The sequence below is a fragment of the Mus caroli genome, unplaced genomic scaffold (assembly GCF_978045245.1).
Source record: "Mus caroli unplaced genomic scaffold, Mus_caroli_1 scaffold_12, whole genome shotgun sequence".
Classification (NCBI taxonomy): Eukaryota; Metazoa; Chordata; class Mammalia; order Rodentia; family Muridae; genus Mus; species Mus caroli.
In genome coordinates, this window is record NW_028227267.1 from 39,699,816 (window position 1) to 39,713,079 (window position 13,264).

General features: G+C 36.8%; 1 protein-coding gene across 1 annotated transcript; it reads left to right on the forward strand.

Moving 5' to 3' along the window:
• The first annotated feature begins 6,700 nt into the window (after window positions 1-6,700).
• On the forward strand, window positions 6,701-7,627 carry LOC110309859 (olfactory receptor 4N4C-like). Its single transcript, XM_021182591.2, has one exon. The coding sequence runs from the start codon at window positions 6,701-6,703 to the stop codon at window positions 7,625-7,627; it is 927 nt and encodes a 308-aa protein (XP_021038250.1).
• The last annotated feature ends 5,637 nt before the right edge of the window (window positions 7,628-13,264 follow it).

The window sequence follows — 13,264 nt, forward strand, 5'->3', positions numbered from 1 at the left end:
CTAACTATGCACTCTTCCCTCTCTTTTGGAATGTCAATGCCTAGTCTGTGGCACTGTATGGTGGAAGTATGTAATTTGCTTTTTAATTTTGATTATCCTGGGGGTTAGAAGTTAGAGACTGTCTTCAGTCTTATAAGTGCCATGAACTTTGGGGTTTGAAGATATGTTAAAATCTAAAGGCTATGAGGACTTTTACAGTTTGACTAATCATACTTCATAATATGCTGCGGTCCCAAGCATATAAGGAACAGAATGTGGTGGTTTGAATGAGGGTGACTCCCATAGGCTCACATATATATTTATATATTTGAATGCTTGGTCTCTAGTTGGTGGAACTGAAGCCGTTTGGATAATTTGTAAATGTGGTCTTGTTGGACAACAGTCACCTGAGGCAGGCTTTGTGGTTTCAAAAGCCCATACAATTACTGATTAGTTTTCTTTCTGTCTTATTATCATCATCCATACATGTAAGCTCTCAGGTACTGCTCCAGTGCCATCTTGGCCTATCTGATGTCTGGCTCACACAATGGTGTCTTATTGACAGTGTCTTTTGCATTACAGAAGCTTTGCAGTTTCATGAGGGCCCATTTGTCAATTCTCGATCTTACAGCACAAGCCATTGCTGTTCTATTCAGGAATCTTTCCCTGTGCCCATTTCTTCAAGGCTTTCCCCCACTTTCTCCTCTATAAGTTTCAGTGTCTCTGGTTTTATGTGAAGTTCCTTGATCCACTTAGATTTGACCTTAGTACAAGGAGATAGGAATGGATCGATTCGCATTCTTCTACATAGTACTACCGGAGGATCCAGCAATACCTCTCCTGGGCATATATCCAGAAGATGTCCCAACCGGCAAGAAGGACACATGCTCCACTATGTTCATAGCAGCCTTATATATAATAGCCAGAAGCTGGAAAGAACCCAGATGCCCCTCAACAGAGGAATGGATACAGAAAATGTGGTACATTTACACAATGGAGTACTACTCATCTATTAAAAAGAATGAATTTATGAAATTCCTAGGCAAATGGATAGACCTGGAGGGCATCATCCTGAGTGAGGTAACAATCACAAAGGAACTCACACAATATGTACTCACTGATAAGTGGATATTAGCCCAAAACTTAGGATACCCAAGATATAAGATACAGTTTGCTAAACACATGAAACTCAAGAAGAATGAAGACTGAAGTGTGGACACTATGCCCCTCCTTAGAATTGGGAACAGAAAACCCATGGAAGGAGTTACAGAGACAAAGTTTGGAGCTGTGATGAAAGGATGGACCATCTAGAGACTGCCATATCCAGAGATCCATCCCATGATCAGCATCCAAACGCTGACACCATTGCATTCACTAGCAAGATTTTGCTGAAAGGACCCAGATATAGCTGTCTCTTGTGAGACTATGCTGGGGCCTGGCAAACACAGGAGTGGATGCTCACAGTCAGCTAGTGAATGGATCACAGGGCCCCCAATGGAGGAGCTGGAGAAAGTACCCAAGGAGCTGAAGGGATCCGCAACCCTATGGGTGGAACAACATTATGAAATAACCAGTACCCCGGAGCTCTTGACTCTAGCTGTATATGTATCAAAAGATGGCCTAGTCGGCCATCACTGGAAAGAGAGGCCCATTGGACATGCAAACTTTATATGCCCCAGTACAGGGGAATGCCAGGGCCAAAAAAATGGGAATGGGTGGGTAGGGAAGTAGAGGGGAGGGTATGGGGGACTTTTGGGATAGCACTGGAAATGCAATTGAGGAAAAGATGTGATAAAAAAAGAGATGGCATTTATAGCCATATTTCCTATTCTTCTTATGAGAGGCAAGGGACTAATATTCTTTCTGTTCCCTCTTTTGTAGTGTTCCTGAACCTTAAAGAGTATGGGCTTTAATTTGGCCTCACCCTTTTATGTTTTGTGTCATTAAAACTTACATCTCAAAGAGGTAGTGACATAAACCTATTTTTAAGTTTATCTTATTTTTAAGTATATCTTACATAATTTAATTGTCCCTCTATGGTAATTGTTTTAATTTAATTATCTTTTGTATTGTTTTGTGTCCCAAGAATGAATTGAGAAACAAAACCTTTAGCTAATTCATTTCTATAGTACCTTTAATACTTATATTGCTATTAGTTTATTTATTTAGATTTATCTATTTTATTTCACATGTATGAATATTTTGCTCACACATATGTATGTGTATCATATGTGTGATAGTGCCAGTGAAAATCAGAAGGAGGTATCAAATACCTTGGAACTGAAATTATGGTGACTATAAGTCACCGTGTGGTTGCTGGGAACCCTATCTAGATCCTCTACCAAAGCAACAAGGGCTCTTAATTCCCTAGCTATCTCTCTAGTCCCACAATTTAATTTGTGTATATGTGGGCTTGTGAGGTGGCTCAGTATGTAACGGGTACCTACTGCCAAGCCTTTCTACCCACCCAAAATTGATTCACTGGCAAAAAAAAAAAAAAAAAAGGAAAATAATGAGAATTGACTCCCCAAAGTCATTCTCTGACCTAAATAGATGCAATGTGAAATGAATATACAAGCACATGTACAATATATATATATATATATATATATATATATATATATATAATAAAATGTGATACACTTTGATACATATTTCTTTCTACAGACTTGCACTGAGTTTTTAGAACTCATCCTTGTAGATATTTAGACGATCTGAATCAAACAACTTCTACCATATTGCCAATTAGATATATTGTTCACTTTATATTGCTTAAATTGTTTGATTTGAGGTGTTTAAACATATTCAAGATAGCTGTAATTTTCTTTAGTATACTCTTAAATGTTAAAAATATGCTAGTTTTGATGTTTAGTAAACTACAAAAGAGAATGTTACATTTGTACTTATTTATACCTCCTCTAACTAGTATATACTTGTCATTTTTGGAGTTTTAAAATGGGATGAGGAACTGTGGGAGGGGTTTTTATCTTGCTTTTCAGGTGGGTTGGGTTATTCAAGGTTTGCTGTGGTGGATTATATGGGTTCTGATTTTGACAAATTGTGTTGGGTTCTGTTGTTTATGAACTTGCACTTGCCTCTGGCCATTTGGTTATCTCTGGTGTTATGGGTGTCTCTGACTGGATCCAGCCTCCTTGGAGGAATGCAGTGCTGTCTCTGGTTAGGGTGGGCCTCTTTAATTTCTAGCTAGAGTAGGCTTTCAGTGTCCCTGGTGACTGCAGACCTCCTGGGAGGCAAGCAGGCTGTAGGGTGTGGAAGGTTATAGGCCTGGGTAGGAAGCAGAGTAGAAGAAAGATGGAGCTCAGAGGGAGAGTGTTGGGGGTTGTATCTGGAGCCATTTGAGCCCTGTGGTTGTCCCAGATGGCCTGGGTATTTAGGGGAGTTTCTTGCCTGTGTCTCTGGTTACTGCATACTTCCTGGGAGGCATGCAGGCTTTGTGGGCAGGTATTGGGTGGGTCTGAACATTTTAGTAGGGAAGGTTACATAGCTCAATGAGAATTAGAAAGTTTGAAGGTTTTTGAGAGCAATCTCTCCCTTGCATTTGGCTAAAGATCCAACTTCCAGTCTAACATTTGAAAAACAGAAAGTTTCTGGTCTTTTGAAAGACCAATCCAATGACTTCTACTTCTGATTGGACAATACAGTGGAATCTGAATTCCAATTCTGACTCTGGATGAAGATATACCATTTTTATCTGCTCCAAATATCAGAACATTGAATATTTTCTATTAATAACCCTTTACTTCAGAGCCAGATCCTACTGGGCCTGTCAATCAACTTGTCAGTAAATTTGGATTTTTCAAATTGTTTCTTTTCTTTATATAGTACCCTCAACCCATTAAGCAGGAAAGTGTTCTTAATTATTTTAATTTTTTTTTAGGGATGTGCTGGCTTAGTTATTATGTAGTTGGAGATTCTCCTCCAATAACCACGATGTCATTAGCATTGATTAATCAGCTAGATTTTCAGTACCAGGCAAGATTTCCCTCCTGTTTAGTGGGTCTTAAGTCTAATTAGAGGTTTATTGTTTACTGTCAAAGTATGCCTGCCAGTGCTGCACCTTCAGGTTATTGTGCCATGCTGGTTGTTGCTGTGATTCATAGGCATCACAGCTGAGTATGACTTCAGTTGGCTTTCTCCTTTGGAAGCTTGTATAGCCTTCTGGTATCATGATAGGTACCTTCAGGTGGAAAGAGACATTTAGATTATTCCTTCTCAAGGGTCTCTAATCAGTGACAAAATATTTGTTTTAGAACCCACTGCTTACATTGCAAATCTTGACTTATATATATATTTGGACATTTAAATGAAGTAAACCCCTACTTTCATTCTTTGTCCATTACCTGGCATTTTGACAGTACCCACAGGAATTCTTTGTAGTTTAGTTAGACTTCAAATTCCCAAAGCCCATTCTCCATTGCATCATAAATTACGTCAAACTGTAAATAGCCCCTCTGTTGTAAAAAAATAATATTAAGTTGTAACAATCAGGTGTTGCCTATTTCATTTGAGGGGAATGGAGATATTTGCTCTGTAAGAATATTGGTGCAGTTAGTGAGGTAAATGTTCTTCCTATTCTTCACATTTATAAAGAATAAAACAAACATGCAAAAATATAATTCCTTAGGTTGTATACTTACTATCTTGAATGCACAGAATGATTTATGAATGCCAAATTTAAGTGCATTCTCACTAATATAGTTCTTTCTCCTTCAGATATTTGATTGTTTTATTAGGATTGCATAGTGTTTAAAAAATAGTTTTGCTCTTTGCCCTTAGGCATAACTTTATACCTACCAACTAAAACAAGTAAGAGGATTTAACAATTAATTAATATGGAAATGTTATATTGAGAATTGAAAAGAAAAATTTTTTTTTGGATCCTAGTTTTGAAAAAGAGCAACTCCGACATGGTTTCCTACAAAGCTGGGAAAAGAGGTTCTCCTTGTACAAGTAATACTGATGAACACTGATCTGTGGCTTTGTATTAGGCTGAAGTTAAACATATGAAAGTTTTGATTTTATAATCTTAGATTTATTAAGTTAACAAATGCAACAATTTGAGTCTAAATTAAAAAAGAAAATCTGTATCACACTTATTTATTTCTCAGAGCTTATAATACCTTATGCACTCACACATTTATAAAAATGATATTAATCATATCCATTAATCTCTGACTCCCTGTTAGTGTCTTCCATGTTTTCCTTCAAATTACATGTTTTCATTTTACATGTTAATAGTAATACCGAGTTCAGTTAGTGCTGCCAGTGTACACATATGAACACGACCATCTATTATACACATTTGGAGTTTTGTTATGCTTCGAATATAATGTGTATTTATCTATATATTTATTTTTAGTATACATACATGTGTATGTATGTGTGTGTGTGTATGCATGTGTGTCTGATCTAATGTGCTAATTCTATAATTTTAACCCAAGAATATATGGAAACATATCATTATTAAATATATCAATAAAAGGACAAAAGAGACAGCTGTATTATAAAAGAATAAAATAGAGACAAAGAAGATCTTGGACATTTAAAAGAGGTAAAAGTTTAAATATTTGAACTGATTTTTAATTTGAGAGACTTGCCCTTTTACTCCTTTTTTCCTCTTCCAATCTGTTTATTTCCAGTTGTAGATAATGAAGTCCTCTTTACTTCAACTATATTTTCCATTTTCAATGATATTACCATTTTTTTTAAAATGCATTTTGGAAGGAAGACGGTGTAAAACAATCTCTATAAGACTGAATTATTTCTATGTAATATAGGAGCCTTTGTTTACTCAAATTTCACTTCACTCACAACCTCTTTGTGATAAAACAAATAGCTTAAAGATTTCTTTGTGTTGTTGTCAACAAAAGAATGACATTATAAAAACTATAAAACTGAAAGATATCTTCAAAATCTTCTATATAAATACATGCAATGAAATTTTTGCTGCAACTATGATAACATCCAAATGTCAGATTTATTCTCATATAGAGCATACTCCTCAGAGGGAGATTATCATCCAGAAAAGCATCAGTTTGTTCTTCAGCTGCCCAAAATTTTCTGTATTCACATTTGATTAATAGCTACATCTTCACTAAGGAAAAATATCCTCAGAAAATGAGGGATTTTTTGTGGTTACTTAGAGAAAAGTTTTTAAGCCATAACTGATGTCTAGAAAACAAACATCGACTGATAATATACTTCAATAGTTTTGATAAATAAATACACATATGAAACAATTACTTTATAGTTAAGACATAGAATTTATGTATTATTCATCTTAAGTAGAAATCTTTATCGATTTCCTTGAAAAATATATACATGAAGACTTACATCCATACAGATAAGGTTGTCTTCTTTATACAATAACCAAACCAAACCAAACCAAACCAAATCAAACCAAACCAAACCATTTTCTTTTAGGGCAATTAGAAGTAAACCCAGAACAACAGAATCTTTTACCTCATACAATAGTCAAATAGAAGTTCTGGACTAATGCTGAGACAAAGGTGTGGCTTAAAGAGTAAGATGTTTGTCTATTATGAAATGTAGAAGCTAAAGGTCAGAGGAGATGGTTTTATATATAGAGAGATGAGATAATACACCATTGTCTAACTATGCTTCTAGAATAATAGCTATGTTCTAGTTAGAAGAGACATAAAGAATTGTTTTATTTGTTGATGTTGTGTAGGGACTGTTGATGGAGACAGAAAACAGGACAGTTGTCACAGAATTCATCTTCACAGGACTGACAGAGTCACTTGACATCCAACGCTTGGTCTTTGTTCTGAGCTTAATTTTCTACATCATCATCTTGCCTGGAAATGTCTTCATCATCCTCACCATCATATCAGACCCTGGACTTACTGCCCCTCTTTATTTATTCCTGGGAAATTTGGCCTTCCTGGATGCCTCCTACTCCTTCATTGTGGCTCCCAGGATGTTGATAGACATCTTCTCTGAGAAGAAGATAATCTCCTACAAAGCCTGCATCACTCAGCTATTTTTTTTGCACTTCCTTGGAGGAGGGGAATTTTTACTACTGGTTGTAATGGCCTTTGACCGCTACATTGCCATCTGCAGGCCTTTATATTATTCCACTGTCATGAATCCCAGAGTCTGCAATGTGATGTTGTTGGCTCCCTGGCTTGGAGGTTTTGTTCACTCCATTATTCAGGTTGTCCTCATCCTCCGCTTGCCCTTCTGTGGTCCAAATCATCTAGATAATTTCTTCTGTGATGTCCCACAGGTCATCAAGCTAGCCTGTACAGACACCTTTGCTGTTGAGCTCCTTATGATTTTCAATAGTGGCCTGCTTACCCTTGTATGCTTTCTTGGTCTTTTGACTTCCTATGCAGTTATTTTATGCCATGTTCACAGGTCAGCTTCTGAAGGAAAAAACAAAGCTATATCTACATGTACCACTCATGTTATCATTATATTTCTTATGTTTGGACCTGCAATTTTTATTTATACACGTCCATTCACTGCCCTATCAGCTGACAAAGTGGTTTCTTTCTTCCATACAGTAATATTTCCCTTATTGAATCCTGTTATTTATACCCTTCGGAATCAGGAAGTAAAAACTTCCATGAAAAAGTTATTTATTCGTCAAGTAATTTGTTAATTGGGTTTTTAAAGAAGAAATCAGGCAGGGAAAATTTCACATGGCATTTATTAAGTTATATAATAAGTTATGTTCTTGATTAGATCTTGTTTTTCAGATACTATTATATGCAACTTGATGCGTTTATACATAGCAAGATATTAAAATTGTTTTAAAGGATGTGAAAGAATGAATAGATTTATCTAAGTACAATAGATAAGTGATAGTTATATGTATTCAATTTTATATCATGTGTGGATTAATACACTTAAGGGCTTTATGCTAAAATCAGTAGTTTCAGTATCTCCATAGCAGTAGTAATACCATCTTTGTATTCAAGCATCAGAACAAGTAACTGACAGTTCTGTCTGTTGTGTAATGAAACATGACTGTTAGATTCTATAAAGAGATTCATTCATTTTGGTTCATCAGGGTTCTCCATGCAAAGGCTACCTTGGCTCTCCGAATAAGAAATATACCATATTCTTTTACTTTTCTAGACCAAAGTATAATGACATTTGTATTGGACTCCATTGCTCTCATTTTTAAAGCACTTGCAAAATAGGATATTGCTATTTCAAAGTCTATTTCTCAAAGTATTATGAAAAATAAAGAGGAAAAAAGAAAGTCTCATAATGAAGCTGCTTTAACAATTACACAGGCACATGATTGACCACACTGAGAAACAACACTTATAGGCCAAAAATGGACTGAGTTTCCATATAGCAAATTCTATATGATATACTAGTGGTTTGATGGCCAGTGATTGTTTCTAGTAGTCATTATATTGATTTAAAGAATTTTCAACAACTATTTTATGAATGAGTATTTTGCCTTTATGTATGTTTGTGCACTATATCTATGCCTGTTGTCCACAGAATTCAGAGGAGGGTGACAAATCACCTGGAACTGCAGTTATGAATGAGAATCAATAACTATTGTTAGAATTGAACCCAGCTCCCCTGAAAGATCAGCAAATACTCTTAACCACAGAGATATCACTTGGGCTTCTAGTCAACAGGTTATATCTATATCTGTTCCTGTTCTCCTGTCTTAGATACAGGCATTATGTCAGTGCTTTCTGGACAAAAGAGGAGAGATCTTCATTCCCCTTTTCATAGGTTTAGTGTGTGTTCAAATTCCTCATGAAAATACACATGTCAAAGGAAACCCAAGGCAGACACTTGGATGATTGTACCCCTTTTATGTATCCTGTCAAAAAGTATCTATCTCTTTTTATACTTCTTTGTGATGTCAATTTCTGTCAAGTTTGTATCTGTCCCCAATATCCTTAATCAAGCACACAAACAACTGAGGTTGTTTTATGCCATTGCATTCCTTTAAATGTTCAATTTTGATAAAAATTGAGAAAAATATAAAAGCTATTTTTATTTTGAGATTATATCTTAATTATAATTCTTTCTCCTTTCTTTTTTCCTCTTCAAATGCTCTCATATACCCATCCTAGCTCATTGTCAAATTCATGGCCTCTTTTTTCCATTGTTCTTGAGCATATATATATATATATATATATATATATATATATATATATATATGTGTGTGTGTGTGTGTGTGTGTGTGTGCGCGCGCGTGCCTGTGTTTGTATATACATATATATTTCTAAATATAAAGTTTTGTGTCCATATAATGTTACTTGAATGTATGTGACTGGGGTTCATCATTTGGCATGGGACAATAAGTTACTGTCTTCTCACCTTCAAGGATTTGAACTTTACTTAGTTTCCTGTAGTGTTTTGTGTGGGACTGAGGATCATGAACTTTATTCCTCCAGTTTGGCATGTTCATCTCACATTTAGGCTGTCATGTTGATGAGAAGTTACCTGTATAAATTCTGATGTTACTAGGAGACATATCTCATAGCAAAGTCCCTGATCTTCTTACTATTAAAATTTTTATATGCTCTGTTCCACAGTGCTCCCTGAGCCTTAAGTGTGGAAGTGTTTTGTAGAACATATATATCATAATCCCCAACAATTTATAAATATTCTTACAGGCCTACACACGCCGAGTTCTCACCTCTCATCAAGAAAACCTCTTCTCAATAGACAGAGAATATTATAGTAAATAAAACCCATCAAAATACAGATCTATGGATCTATAGTTTTCTGTCTAGCTAGTTGTTCCTTTTTAGTTTTACTGTATACTTGGGTATATTCTCTTATTGCTATCTTCCTGTGGAAGCATTTTCTGAATTCTCCCTATTCTGGTATATGGCTTTGACACACTATATCCCATATTGCTCCTTTCCTGGGAAATCATTTCCTTGTTCTCTGGGGATTACTCTTCATTTTCTCCATGGAACAGTAGAGTAAATTTTTTATGGTAAAAAAAATATGAGAAGGAACACACACTCTTTCTTAGTATATATAAATAAGGGGCAAATTTAAGAATACAATTCTGAAGCTGGGTGTGGGGGTGCACACCTTTAATCCCAGCACTTGGGAGGCAGAGGCAGGTGGATTTCTGAGTTTGAGGCCAGCCTGGTCTACAAAGTGAGTTCCAGGACATACAGGGCTACACAGAGAAGCCCTGTCTTGAAAAACAAAACAAAACAAAACAAAACAAAACAACAACAACAACAACAACAACAACAAAAAGAATACAATTCTGAAAGAAAACTGAGATAATGATAATGTAGAAATAAGCTTCAACTAATGAGTGCTAGTGCTAAATGTAATGCCCAAGGTACGGAGTTTTCCAAGGAAAAATAAATTTTGGACACAGAATTATGCACCTTGGGTATTTTGATTAAATTGTTAAATATATGATTTTCTCCAAATGCAGTTAATTAACATTAATGGTGTAAAAAATAAGAAACATTATGGAATGTACTGTATTAAATTGAAGAATACACTTAAGTAGAATTTGTAAAAAATAACTTGCCAGAATTATGTTAATTAATTGAGAAAATCCAGGCAGCATCATACATGAACTTCCTGTAATTGTGACAGTATGAACAAGCTCAGTGCATATTAAAGCCAAAATGAATCCAAGCATAGAGAAGGGAGGTAATAACAGACGAGGTAATATCTCTTATTACCTATGGGTTGAGGGAGAACCTTTTTCTTTGATGGGATGCCATATTCAAGGTGAAAGACACAGGTTCATAGGAAGTAAAAACTGTAATTATTATGTGAAAATAAACAAATAAACAAGAAGATACAAAGTTGAATAGAAAGGGAAAGGGGAATGGATATGGGAAAAGGGGGAAGGGGTAAATATGGTCCCAACACAATTCTTCAAAAACATGGAAAGAGCAATTCTCAAATTCATCTGGAAAGGAAAAAAAAGAAAAGAAACAAAACAAACAAACACAAAACAGAATAGGGAAAACAATACTTAACAATAAAAGGATGGCTGGGGGAATCACTGTCCCTGACCTCAAGCTTTACTACAGAGCAATAGTGATAAAAACTGCATGGTATTGGTACAGAGACAAACACGTTGATCAATGGAAAAGAATTGAAGACCCAGAAATGAACTCACACACCTATGGTCACTTGATCTTTGACAAAGAAGCCAAACATATACAATAGAAAAAAAGAAAGCATCTTCAACAAATGATGCTGGTCTAACTGGCTGTCAATATGTAGAAAAATGAATATAGACCCATATTTATCACCATGCACAAAGCTCAAGATCAAGTGGATCAAAGACACAGCACCTGATACACTGAATCTAATAGAAGTGAAAATGGAGAAGAGCCTTGAACTCATTGGCACAGGGCAAAATTTCCTAAACAGAACTCCAATGGCTCATGTTTTAAGATCAAGGATTGATAAATGGGATCTCATGAAACTGGAAAGCTTCTGTAAGGCAAAATACATAGCCAATAAGACAAATAAGCAACCTACAGATTGGGAAAAAATCTTTACTAACCCCACATCAGATAGAGTGCTAATATCCAAAATATATAACAAACAACACAATCAAAAAATGGGGTATAGAATAAACTGAGAATTTACAACAGAGGAATATCAAATGGCTAAGAAACACCTAAAGAAATGTTCAAAATCCTTAGTGATCAGAGAAATGCAAATCAAAAGAACCCTGAGATTCCACTTTATACCAGTCAGAATAGCTAAGATCAAAACTTTGGGTCACATGTTGGTGAGGATGTGGAGAAAGAGGAACACTGCTCCATTGCTTGTGAGATTGCAAACTGGTACAAACACTCTGGAAATCAACTGGAGGTTTCTCAGAAAATTGAAAGTAAATCTACCTGAAGACTCAGTTATACCACTCTTGGGAATATACCCAAAAGACGCCCCACCATGCCACAGGGGCACATTTTCTACTATGTTCATAGAGGTCTTGTTTGTGATAGCCAGAAGCTGGAAACAACCTAGATGTTACACGAAAGAAGAATGGATACAGAAAATGTGGTTCATTTACACAATGGAATACTACTCAGCTATTAAGAACGAGAATATCCTGAGTTTTGCAAGCAAATTGATGGAACTAGAAAATATCATCCTGAGTGAGGTAACTCAGACCCAAAAATGACATGCATGGTATGTACTCACTAATAAGTGGATATTAGCCAAAAAAAAAAAAGTCCTGAATACCCATAATACAGTCCACAGAAACAGAGCCTGAAGGAATGACCATCCAGAGACTGCCCCACTTGGGGATTCACCCCATAAACAACCACCAAATCCAAACTCTAGGCAGATGCCAACAAGAGCCTGCTGACAGGAGCCTGATATAGCTGTCTCCTGAGAGGCTCTGCCAATGCCTGGCTAATACTGAAGTGGATGCTCACAGTCATCCATTGGATGGAGTACAGGGTCCCCAATGACGGAGCCAGAGAAATACCCAGGGAGCTGAAGAGGACTAAAGCCCCATAGAAGGATCATCAATATGTATCCCGAGCTATGGTTCTCGCTGGCAAGAACACACTTGGGACAACCGGAATCTTCTGTAGCAAAAAGCTTTATTGCTTCTTCAAGAGGGAAGACCCAGACCCCGAAAAATGGGGTCGCTTATATAACCCTCAGCCATGGCGTTTCAGCACCTGATGTGGCATGTCAGCTCCTGATTCGTTGCTCGCCCATCACCCCACTACTACGTCCCGAGATGGGCAGTGACTAAGCATGAGTTCACTCTCGCACTTGCACACAAGGCTTGTTTACTAGTTAGGCACAGCGGAGGCCAGCACCATCTTATAATGGCGATTGCTTGAAGCTCGCGATTGCTGGCTCTCCACAAATATGAACGAACCAGTACCCTCAGAGCTCCTTGTAACTATACCACCAGTCAGAGAAAGCACATGGTGGAACTTGTGGCTCTAGCTATATTTGTGGCAGAGGATGGCCTAGTCGGTCATTAATGGGAGGAGAGGTCCGTGGTCCTGTGAAGGCTCTATGCCCCAATAGAGTGGAATGTCATGACCAGTAATGGGAGTGGGTGGGTTGGGGAGCAGGAGGAGGGGAGAGGGGATGGGGAAACTAGGAAAGGGGATAACAGTTGAAATGTAAATAAAGAAAAAATCCAATAAAAAAAAAAGAAATGTAAATAAAGAAAAGAGCTAATAAAAAAACTCACAAGAAGCCGGGCGTGGTGGCGCACGCCTTTAATCCCAGCACTCGGGAGGCCAGAGGCAGGCAGATTTCTGAGTTCGAGGCCAGCCTGGAC

Coding starts and splice junctions, on each gene's coding strand:
- LOC110309859 (XM_021182591.2), top strand. CDS start 6,701: ATGGAGACAGAAAACAGGACAGTTGTCACAGAATTCATCTTCACAGGA.